Source organism: Typopeltis vanoorti, chromosome 2 (genome assembly GCF_054136105.1).
Source record: "Typopeltis vanoorti isolate ZY-2024b chromosome 2, IOZ_Tvanoo_1.0, whole genome shotgun sequence".
Taxonomy (NCBI): domain Eukaryota; kingdom Metazoa; phylum Arthropoda; class Arachnida; order Uropygi; family Thelyphonidae; genus Typopeltis; species Typopeltis vanoorti.
In genome coordinates, this window is record NC_143550.1 from 82,340,465 (window position 1) to 82,353,200 (window position 12,736).

The following is a 12,736-nucleotide window of genomic DNA, read 5'->3' on the forward strand; positions in this document are numbered from 1 at the left end:
CTCTGAGTGTAGCCACTACATCGTCTGCATATGCCACTATTTTGCATTGTCTGGAGCCTTGGGGCAGTGGAATACCGTTAATTGCGGGGGTGTTATCAATTCTTTTGATTAGGGGTTCTAATACTAGGGAGAAGAGGAGGGGGCTTAGCGGACAGCCTTGCCTAACCCCTCTCTTTATGCGGATTGGTTCTGTTAGAAACCCATTAATAGATAGTTGGGTCGTGGCTTCCGCATACATGTTTTTAATTGTACGCCAAAGTCTCGGGCCCACGCCTGTTTTTTGTAGGATGTTCTGCAAGTACCTGTGGTTGATGCTGTCAAACGCTTTCTCCAGGTCGGTGGAGAGAAGTGCCAGGGGGTATTTTTTTCTCTTTGGCCAGTTTGATCAAGTCTCTTAACAAAAAGAGATTGAATTCCATAGATCTACCAGGGATCCCGTAGACCTGTGAGCTTGTTATTATTTTTTCGATACCGCCCTTAAGGCGCATGCAGATAATTTTTGCAAAAATCTTGTAGTCTACGTTGGTTAGGGAGATTGGACGCCAGTTATTCGACAAAGTCCGATCTCGGTCTTTCTTGGGGATAAAGATGGTGTGGCTCTTAACGAATTCCTCGGGGATGTTTCCCGAAGTGAGGAATTCGTTAAAGATGTTTATTAACGCTGCCAATGCAAATTCCCAGATAGATCTATAGAATTCTATCCCCAGTCCGTCTGGCCCTGGGGTCTTCTTTGTTTTCATCATTCTGCACGTGGCCTTTAATTCGGCTGCAGTTATCGGCCTGTCCTGCAGGGCACTAAGATGATCGGGAAAACGTGTTGCGTCCCACTCACTGAAGTCATCCGTGCCCTGCCGGTCAGAGAAGATACCGATATACTGCTGATGAAAGTGACGGAGTATTTCGTGGGTTGAGCGTAAAATCTGGCCCTTCTCCTCGATCTGGTGAATCGTTTTCTCATCATTAGCCGCCACCCGTTGTTGGTTGTAGAATGCGGCGGAAGGTGTTTCCAAATGTCTGAGATAGAGTCTCGTTCGAAAGTCGAGGTCCTCGACTCTACTCTGCCGCTCTTGCTGCAGTTCTATTTCTACTTGTCTGATGAGATCTCCGCAGGGAACTCCGCTCCGCTCGTTTGTCTGGTACCAGCCGAGTTCCCTGTAGAGATCCCTCAGCCGTTTGCGTTTTTGGTAGGCCCTTTCGCGTCCACATTTTTGGAACAGTTCCCTAGCCTGCCTCTTGAAGGTCAGCCAGTTTTCCCAGTCCCAGTTGGTGTTTGTCCATCTGTCACAGAGGTTCTGTAGCTGGTCACTGAAAAGACTGGGGAAGGTGGGAGGGAGCCTCCAAGGACCTCTGGCTGTTTCCATCACCTCTGGGAGCGTGATTTTTAGTATGACCATCTTGTGGTCGGTTGTCAAGTTATGCGCTGTGGTGTGACGTATCCTCTGAACATATTGTTCCAGGTTTTGGGACATGTACACCCTGTCTAGTCTTGTCGATATCTGGCCGCGGCCCCACGTAGTTTCTACTTTGGCGGGGTATTCCGCCTCCAGATATCGACGAGGTCAAAATTTATACAGCATCGATTTAAAGCGGCAATGCCGCCAGTTCCGTTGTTTGTGTTCCCGCCTATTTTGTCTAGACGTGTGTCTTCCACACAGTTCCAGTCTCCTGCAACTATTAGGTGTTCTGCTGCCAGGAAATAGTTTTCAAGGGCAGAGAAGAAAACACTTCTATGGTATGGATTGTTCGGGGCATAAACTGCAGCAAGTCGGATGGTACGGCCACCGTACTTCCAGTCCACCGTTACTAGGCGTCCTGTGGCGTCTTTTTGGACGTTGAAGAACCCCCCCACGATTGGGGGGCGAATTAGTATCCCCACCCCTCGCGAGGGGGGTTCTCCACGTCCCAATGCTTATAGAAATGGGTTTCTTGTATCAGGAGGATATTAATTTTGTGTATTAACATTAGCCTCCAGACAGCGCTTTGCGCAAAGGGGTTGCATAGTCCGTTAGTGTTTAAAGTTGCGATTTTAACTTCCATGGTGGTGTTAGAATGAGGGGGGGGGCTTTATCTGGTATTTGTTTTATGAAGGCCGGTTCTGGTTGCACTTTGAGCATCCGAGACAACGACGAGCCTGTCTGTAGAGTCCCTGTCTTCGTCAGAGTCCATTTCGTGGACTTGGGGTTGTGCCAATTGATCCATTACTGGGGGTAGGCTCTCTAACATTGTAACGTCATTGTCGAGGGGCTTTGCGCCTATTGTTCGACGTTGACCTGTGGTCTCTGTTTCGTCCTCCGATGACATCATGCTGCTTTGTTTCGCTTTTTTCTTTTCCTGTGATTCCGTTTCTCTTGCGCGCTTTGTTGGGGCGCTGGGTGTGACCTCTTCCTCTTTCCTGCAAGCTTCATGGCTTGCCACATTGATGCTGGTGATGTTCTGTGTGTGGCGGCTTGCCTTGGGTATCTTTGGGGTTTTCGTTTCCGTTGCTGCTTCCTTTTCAGCCTGTTGGCCGAGCTCTGGAAAATCGCTCCTTGATATTTTCTCAGGGTTCCCGATGGGCGTTGCCCTAATCGGTGTTATGGTCCCTCCTATTGCTTCTGAGTGTGTCTTGTTCGGACGTGTCCCATTTGTGGGTCAGAGCCCCACACTTAATACAGGGTTCTGTACAGCTTTCTATTTTATGCTTTGATGATTTGCAATTTCTGCATTGTATTCGAGGGCAATCTGCCCCAAGGTGTTCCTCCGAATTACATCTAAAGCACCTTTTTTTCACACCTGGGTAGTTCACCATTACCCTCGTTCCCCCCAAAAAAACAAAATTGGGGACTTCTTTTTTCATGTCAATCTGGATTTCAACGTCTCCTGTTTTCCATCCTTTATAGTCTGCGTACTCCATTGCTTTAATCTCGTGAATTTCTCCCCATTGGCTAAAGAATTTCTTGACTTCAGGTTCGTTCTCTAGGTATTCTAGTGGAAACCTGGTTATTTTTAGCGTTTTTCCTAGGCTCCCTACTAGAAACGGTCTGATTGTTTGTCCACAACAAATGAAACCTTCTAATAATTTCTTTTTTGTTTGTTCGCTTTTGACCACTATTTGAAATCTATTGTTCCCATAAGGTATAAAACCGTATATATTTTCAGCCCCTACTGTCTCGATTAGAGCTCTCGCTAACGCCCGCTGATCTACGGGCTTCGTGAGCTCGATACCGAGCGTCCTAGTTCTAGGCAAAAAATGCGACATGGTTACAGAAATTCCTGACTACTGGGTGTAGAAAGGGGATGTAAGGGAGGGCAAAATCGAGGAACGTTGGGCGTTCCTCGCCGCAAACAAAGCGATACCAGAATAGACGGATAAAACAGGCAATAAAAAGAAAAAAAGGTCTTACCAAAGCTGGGGTACTACTGCGGAATCTGAGCATGGAGCTCTCTTTTCGGGCCGTTGAAACTGGATCTTCTTGAGAGGTAGACGTCTGCCTTCGGCTGGAGCTTTCTCGGGGGTCCTCGGGAACTGTCTCTGGAATCCGCTGCGTTCTGTCGATGTCGATATTGAGGTCTCTTCAGTGGGAGCCAGGCCCAAGTTGAGATACCAGGCAGAAGCATTAGCAGGTCATCTCTACCTATAGGAGTTGTCAAATGGTGTGCCACCCTTTTTTAATAAATTACTCTGGATTTAGAGAAAGATGTTGAAATTTTATTTTTCACTTGGTTAGAGTATAATAAATTTAGTCTAATCCTTTATCCAAGTGTGAGCAAACAAAGTTTGCACCTGAAAGTATCTTCAGGACTGGGGTAATTGTTGGTAGCTTGCTCCACCTTTGCAACGAGTTGTCCTGGTGTTGTACCACCTTACCCCAGTCCTGAAGATACTTTCAGGCGCAAACTTTGTTTGCTCACACTTGGATAAAGGATTAAACTAAATTTATTATACTCTAACCAAGTGAAAAATAAAATTTCAACATCTTTCTCTAAATCCAGAATAATTTATTAAAAAAGGGTGGCACACCATTCGGCAATTCCTATAGGTGGAGATGACCTGCTAATGCTTCTGTCTGGTATCTCAACTTGGGCCTGGCTCCCACTGAAGAGACCTCAATAAAGGTCAAAACTAGTCTGGGTAGTGGCCCTTCCCTTAATGCATAACATTAGACATATCTGCAAGCAGATGTGTTTTGCATTATAGGAGATAATGAGACAGGAGTTGTTGGTAGCTTGCTCCACCTTTGCAGCGAGTTGTCCTGGTGTTGTACCACCTTACCTCAGTCCTGAAGATACTTTCAGGCACAAACTTTGTTTGCTCACACTTGGATAAAGGATTAAACTAAATTTATTATTGTTGTGGCAGGTATGAATGATTTGAAAGGAGATAAAATGGAAATGATAGAGGACCTGAATGAATTGTTTGAGGTAGCAAAAGAAAAGAGTGAGAGAGTTAGAATGATTAGTCTTTTGCTACGGTGTGACAGTGAAATGTTTAAAAGGAGGGCCATAATTGCAAATGTCAGTGTTTGGAACTCAACAAAATAAATTTTACACCATTCATCTGACAGAAACTGAATCATTTCACCTTTGTTCTTTGCTGGTGGGAAGCATTGCTTGAGAGCTTGCTCCAAAATGTCCCATAAATGTTCTATAGGATTTAAGTCTGGCAACTGGGATGACCATGTCAGACAGGATACCTCATCATCATCATACTCCACAAACCACTGGGTGATCACATTTGCTCGATGAATGGAAGCATTATTCTGTTCAAAAGTGGCTGGCTGCATAGAAGAAGACTGTGTCAACACAATGATCACATGAAGACGATCATTTATGATTGAAAGATAATGTGCAGCATCCATTTTGTCTTCCAATACAAAAAGTTGATCAAAACCATGCAATGAGAATGCATCCCAGACCATTACAGAACCACTAAAACCTTTTACAGTTGGAAACAAGCACTCTGGCTGGAAATCTTCCTTCAGTTGATGCAACGCATATTCATCTGTTTGCAGAAAAAAAGTATTAACATGGATTCATCGGACCATATCACATCCCTCCACTGTTGTGTAGTCCACTGCCAGTGATCTTAGTAACAATGGACTCGAAAATGTGCATTGATGGAAGTGATCAAAGGCTTGTAAGGCAACCTAACTGTGATATCCAACTCTGTGTAGTTCCCGGTTACAGTTTTTTTTTTTTGTTGAAATGGGTTTCTCATGACTAGTGTTGAATTTTTCACACAATTCTTCAGCAGTAGAATGCCTATTTTTTGTGGTGCAGCACACTAATACTCAAACATCCCACTCTTGCAGTAAGCACTTTTGTCCACTATTTCATTTTGCTGATGATGTTTGTCCTGTCGGCTGCCATGCAGTCTTTAATGTTATGTCTGCACAAGGTTGAAATTAAATGACCAGCATGTAATTTCAGCTGTTCTGATCACAGATTAACCTGCCAGCCTGGCCCAAAGAATAACGCCCCTTTCAAAGTCCTCTCTAGATTCCATTCTAACATGCATTTATTACAGTTAGAATGGAATGACAGGCCTCTGTTTGCCTTTACATGCATGTCCCCAGGAATGTTGGGAATATATCTGCATATCAACTGCATCTGTGTTTGATGCATTGTAGACACTGAATTGCAACTACTGATAACACGACCCGATAACTCAGTGTATCCATTTCGTTGTCCATTACCTGCACTATAGTATCAGTACTAAGCTGGAACTTTGTTATGGAGCTTGAAATATTTGAGGATGAAAGATTCATGCTCAAGGCATTTTTTGTGATGCAAGAGCTCATCGCCTACCATGAACAGGGATGCCCACTGACCAGCAAGCAATGACTGTGCCAAGGAGTAGAACAGCAGTGCTACCCTGGTTGCTATAGCAGCATCATAGCAAGGCTTGATATACCCAGTTTTTACAGGTGTTAAAGGCTTAGGTGTATCAAAAGTAAGGATGATGTTTCTGGTTGGGAACAAGTGACCATCCCTGGACCGTCAAGAAATGTAATAGTAAGAATGATTGTAAAAAGAAGGGCAACTATGGAGGAAATGATCTTTAGCATTGCTGAAGCAAGATCTTTTTACACCAATATTATCATCTCTTGCTGGACAAACTGGAGGGGATGCTGTTATGACAAAAGTACTAAATAGAACACTTTTATGTCTGGTTACAGCTGAAGCATTTGGTGTGAAGAAGAAGCCAATAGAAAAAAAATATATGATAGATGTCATTACAAGGCCGAGAGAGTAAAAGGGAGATGTGATATGAGTTGCCCAATTAACTCTGCTACTGAGTAATCATTGGGAGATGATAACTATGGAATCAGACTGAAGGATTGATTGAGTTGTTTGGAATTCCAGCTGAAGCAACTATGGTCGAAGAAATTATTATGTCTGTTAATTGTGTATATTCTTCTGGCCACTTGGCCTGCTTTGTGAGACGAAAAGCAGTTTCTAGGAGGAAAATTATTATCCTGCCACTTCTGTATGAGAATGGCTAATCTGTATAAGTGACGAGTCAGGTAAAAAGCTCTTATAAAAGTTCTTTGTATCTTATAAGGTATTTAAACCGGGGAGTTTCCAATTAGAGAGCAATATAATTAGTGACTGAGCAATGGAGATTCCACTGAAATAGTATATGTTATCTTCATCAGCATGTGAAATGGGGAAATCAAAGATTAATAATATTGCTCTCTCAAGGTAACATCAGAAGACATAACTGTAAATGAGGTGGGTATTCTTCCATCCAACAAGTTAGAGTGAGTAATCAGCATAACCAGCATACATGAATGCATGTATCCCAATCAAGAGAAATGATCAGGCATGTGGAAGTTCCTGAAAGAAGGAACATGTGGAATGAAAGTGGAAGAAACTGTGGCAAACTTAGATGACAACTTGAAGCAGAATTAAGAACAAGAAATTGAACAAAATGATAAGATAAGAGGAATGTTAAGAGTGTACTACCTGAGTTACAAATGTGAGTGAGAATTTAATGGATGAGAGGCATTATTAAGCATAAATTGCGTAAAAAGAAGCTGATTTAGAGGAACTAAGAGAAAAAAAAAAAGAGTAGATTCTTTGCAAAAAGCAGCATTAACAAAATGTAGTTTAGACGTGACAAACACTGTAATGAAAGCAGCATCAGATTATGGTGAAACTAGCTGTGCAGGCTAATGGGAATTGAAATCCTAGGGTGTTCATTTCTTATGTGTGACAAGTAAAAATGATTACGAAGGATTAACTTTAGTGAATGCAGATGGCAGGAATGTGGCTGCAGTAGAAATAGTTAATGAACATATCCTATCATGCACTTTATATCAGCCAGATGAAGATGATATAATACCTAATTCTGCAAAGAAATAAAATGAGAGAATGGATGTGGATAAGATAAAGGTTTTAAAGATATTGAAAAATATCAATATAAACAAAGTATATAATGAATTGGATGTGCAAGGGGGTGATAATCTTTCTTTTTTTTTTTTTTTTTTTTTTTTTTTTTTTTTTTTTTTTTTTAGTTGGGCCTTAACTCTGGCACAATTAAACCAGCAGAAATTGAATAATCAGAATGCACAAGTGTGGCACAAAAGGGAAACAGTGTATAGGCCAGAATTTAAGAAAAACTTTATGATGGACAACATAATTTTGTTAATGAGAGATCCAGCCTTCTACAATCTACTAACATTTTATAACAAAGAGGCAAATAAATATGATAATGGCAGTGGCTACATGGTGATATAACTGGACTTTGACAGAATACTATGTAAGTTATTATAGTAATGCATTCTACCAGCTTACATAAACTGGAAGCATGTATAAGAGACAGATTGAAAGCTGTCAAAGAGCAGTGTAATAGAGGAACAAAGTTAAAGAGAATTAAGGTGCTGGGAGGGGTTCCAGGCTCTGACCTTGAGCCACTGCTACCAAATTATATTTAATGACAATGTGGATGGCCTAAAGCAGGGAAAAGTATATGGTTTGCTGAAGATGAAAATTAGAAATAGCGATAAGAATTAACTCTGACATAGCATCAGTTCAGGGTGACATGTTGGCAGCCAATTTAAGGTTTTGCATTTTAAACTAGATTGTGGGCTATAAGTGATACTCAAGGGACTGTACTATACTGTAGAATGATGGCTAGACAAGGAGTTGAAATCAGGTGACATGTAGTGAAGGTATATGTATAGGCAGGTATACATAGGTGAAAAAGACAACCCAAATGATAACTGCTATGTTGAAAAAGGCAATGATGAGTACGCGTAAAGAAATTATTATAACCGAATAAGAAACTCAAAGATAGAAAATCTAAGAGTTTCATGCCAAATATAGAAAACTATAAAAGTTCGGCGACTCGTACAGTAAAGAAATAAGCTCTGCACTACTGCAACTTCAGTACTTACTCGCTGATGAGACCTCAAAAAAGGTCGAAACTGGTCTGGGTAGTGACCTTTCATAATGTATAATAGCATGCGTCTCTTAGGAGTTGTGTTGTATATTATGGGAAAATACTAAGGACAGTGATCGGAGCTTACTCCACCTTTACTACGAGTTTCCCAAGCATGTACCAGGTGTTGACTTATGCTTGGACTCTCCGAACTTTTATAGTTTTCTATATTCGGCACGAAACTCTTAGATTTTATATCTTTGAGTTTCTTATTCGGCTAAGAAATAATGTTGAATTCAATATCCACTTAATTTGAATAAACTTACTTTGCCAAAGTGAAGTCTATTGGCTCTTTATCTCATCAATATTATCATCACATTCCACAAGAGCCTATGTAGCTCAGCGGATGTAGCATTTGCATATCATGGAGCTTGACTGAACAAAGTAAGACTTGGTTTCAAATCTAGTCAGTGAGTAGAGAAAAATTTTCTAAGCTTTTTTTGAATGGTTTCTGAGTTAGCTGATCTCTGGCACAGGCAAGTGGGTTTTTTCCTCCCAGAAACTCAAGAAAATCGACTGTTGAACCCACACTATTTTCAGATATTAAAAATATGTGGTGTTAGGGTTCACAAGATGGCAGCACTTGTTAGCTGTCTCTTCACTGCATGCTGATTATACTTGGTCAGCTATCAGTAATTAAATATAAAATCAACTAACACATTTTATTCCCTGTAGGGGAATAAAAAGTGTTAGTTGATTTTTATTTTTATTTATTTTTTATTATGTGCCAATTTTAAGGACTCATTGCAGGAGGGCACTCCACACAACCCACCATCCACACTAACGCAGTGTATCCCATCTTGGCTACTTAAATCCTCCAACAAACATCATCTGCCACCACTGGCCAATGGTATTTTTTCTTTGTAAATTGCATGTGTACTCTAGCTAATTTGCTTGTATGCGGGATGCAAAACTTGAGTTTCCAGGAGGGGAAAAAAAAAAACACTGCCACCTCCATATGATGATGGCTAACTCACCTTCTTTTGAAAATGTCCACATAAAGATTCCTGTTGTCATGAAAATAATGGAACTCATCTTTTCCAATTGAAGAGCAAAATATTCTGTTGGTACAGCTGCGCTATGGAGGTGCTTATTAATAAGGCCACATCTGAACTAGAGTGTACAAGTTTAGATGACTGAGTTTCAGAAAGATATGAAACAGTGAAGAAAGTTAGCACGATAATATAAATATAAGGACTTTGGAATGTCGATTATGAACACAGATTAAGGGATACAGATTGGTGTGGGACAAAGAGATGAGAAGAGAGAGAGATAAGTGAAGAATTTCAATGCATGTGGGGAAAGAATGACAGATCATATCTGGAAGCTGAGTATGAGTCTGATTTGCAAGAGACTAGAATGCAAAGACCATAAGCAACTTCAAAGAGAAACATGAAAAAGATTATCCAAACAGTGCAGGCCACTTGCGGCAAGTCTTATGATTCTGTGGCGGTATCAAATTAACAATAATAATGGCTCCAAGTGCTAATTTATATAATTAGTAATCTAATTAAAATATATAATATGCAAAAAAAAAAACCAGCTGGGGAAAGGCTACAGATTTGCTTGACAAATGAACTGTTTATAATCCACACATCCAACAATGTAGTCATTATTACACCAACAATATAACTTATTAAAATGCTGCAAAAATAGTTAAATTTTATATATAGCAATTTAACTTACTAGAATACTTTCTGAAAGTATTTTGTCAAAAGATGTCATGAAGTCTTCATCTTCAGGACAGGGAATATGCTTAGGTCCAGATGTAACAACCACAGCATCTTGACTTCCATCATAAACTTGATCACTTTCTTCATCACTGAGAGAATTCAGTGCATCATCAGCTCCTTCATTGTCCTCCTAATAAATAATATAACAATTTAAATCACTTGAAATATATTTCAAATAAATATAGCCATGTACAACATGCATATATTCTTTGTAAAAGTATGTATGTGTACATGCACAGTATGAATTCTCTGTAAAATATTCTATATGTAGATTTTATGTTCTAGTTAAAAAAAAGAATCAATGTGATCTTTCAGAAAATACACTAAATATATGTTTGAAGTGGCCTATATCCTACATTCTTCAAGTTACTATTTCCAAACATTCCTAAGTCTACTTGGCTGAGTATTTAATCTATCTACATACTCTCCAACTAGCTGTAGGTTCGAATTCAGCCATGGTTAGAGTTGTTTGTGAATGTCCTGAGGTGGAGATGAATTTCATCATCTAATGAGAAACCACTACCCTGCTTAATGAAGGTCTGAAGTGGCTTGAAAAAGTTCATGTTTGGACTTGAGAGTAAGATTGCTAGACTATGCAAAAATAAATAAAATTATATATATATATAAATGTTCTTAGCCCACTCGCAGTACCAGTACCAATGTATTATAGGCTTAGCCCATCCACAGTACTGATGTATTATGAGTACATAACCTTTTATGGGTGGGAAATACACACACACACAAAATATTATTATCACAAGAGTAAAAAGCTAAACAAAAGTCATGGGAGGACTTTGGCAAGAATATAGAAAATAAATATCAAGAAGGTGGCAAAATATTCTGGAGGTTGTTGAAGAAGCTTAGGAATGGAGGAAAGAGTGCTGTAAAAGGAATTAGAGATGATAAAGGTGAAATGAAAACAGGAGAAAAAGATATCCTTGAAGTATGGAGTAATTACTTTGAAAAACTGCTAAATGAAACAAGCAGTGATGACAGCACAGTGATAAAAAACACTGACCAAGCATGCAGTCAGGAATACATATCCATACTTGAAGTAGAAAAAGCCATCAAAGGCTTGAAATGTGGAAAGGCAGCAGGAGTAGATGATATTCGACCAGAAATGCTGAAGTATGGTGGTATAAGAGTCTTACAGTGGCTGCACTGCATAGTTCAGAAAGCCTGGACAGAGGGACGAATTCCCAATGATTGGAGTAGAGCTCTCATAGTACCCATATATAAAAAGGGAAATAAAACTGAATGTGAGAATTACAGAGGTATTTCCCTACTGAGTGTTCCTGGCAAGATCTATGCAAGTATACTTGAGAAACGGTTGAGAAGAATTGTGGAAGAAAAGCTTGGTGAAGAACAAGCTGGATTCAGGCCAAATAGAGGCTGTCAGGATCAGATCTTCACTTTACGACAAATAGTCGAGAAAGCATGGGAATATAACAAAGATCTGTATTTAAGTTTTGTCGATTTGGAAAAGGCATATGACAAGGTGCCAAGAGAGAAGCTATTCAATACGCTGCAGTTATATGGTGTCAATGGGGCATTATATCAAGCAATACTTAGTCTTTATTTGAGTTGTGAGTCAGCAGTTAGAATTGAAGGAAGTACAGGAAGATGGTTTAATGTTAAATCTGGTGTGAGACAAGGATGTACATTATCCCCTCTGTTATTCATTATCTATATGGATCACATTATGAAGGAAAGTGGTATTAAACCTGATATCAAAATTGGAGATGTTAATGTCAGCTCTTTGCTTTATGCGGATGATGTTATACTTCTAAATAAATCCGCTACAAGTCTGCAAGATTCTCTGACTAAATTGAATAGCTGTTGTAATAGATATGGTATGAAGGTCAGCAATAAAAAGACAAAGACAATGAAAATAGGCAGAATCATTGAAAATGTCAACTGTGTTGTGAATGGAGAACCTGTGGAACAAGTAAAACATTTCAGCTACTTAGGCACAATTTTTAATGAAGATGGTAAACTAAATATAGAAACAGACAACAGAATCAGCAAAGCTGGTATCGTGGGAAGTCAATTGAATAAATTCATATGGAATAAGAAAGAAATTAGTCGGAACACTAAATTAGCTGTATACAAGACTGTGTTCAAACCAATTTTAACTTATGGATCCGAGAGCTGGGTCAGAAGTAAAACACTTGACCAAAGACTAGAGACCGCAGATATGAGAGTCCTGAGAAAGATTAGAGGCGTGAACAGATGGCATCAATGGCAATATCATATTAAAAATGAGGATATTAGGAAAGAACTTGACATTGTCAGCATCCAGGAATGCGTTAGCAGAGCTAATCTCAGATGGTATGGTCACTTAAATAGAATGGGAGAGGAAAGATTAGCAAAACAAGTGTTCTCTGCCAGGTTGGCAGGAAAACGACCCAGAGGAAGACCAAGATATAGGTGGATTGATACGGTACAAAGTGCCTTAGGCGATAGAAATATAAGATCTGATAATGTTGGAGTCTTGACAAGTAACAGACTGATTTGGAGGAAAATTGTAGATAGAAGTTAGTAATGATGTAATTTTTTCATGTAGTACTGTCATATC

At 39.8% G+C, this 12,736-nt stretch overlaps 1 protein-coding gene across 8 annotated transcripts in view; it reads right to left on the reverse strand.

Moving 5' to 3' along the window:
* Upf2 (UPF2 regulator of nonsense mediated mRNA decay) overlaps positions 1 to 12,736 on the reverse strand; it is a 705,876-nt gene that overhangs the window by 210,073 nt on the left and 483,067 nt on the right. For all 8 annotated transcript variants that reach the window (XR_016550243.1, XR_016550244.1, XR_016550245.1 and 5 more), the window contains one exon: positions 10,112 to 10,288. Coding sequence is in view for 5 of the 8 variants with exons in the window: in XM_090412106.1 (XP_090268232.1) it covers positions 10,112 to 10,288 (177 nt within the window). In the remaining 3 variants the exon portion in view is untranslated. The remainder of the gene's footprint in view (positions 1 to 10,111; positions 10,289 to 12,736) is intronic.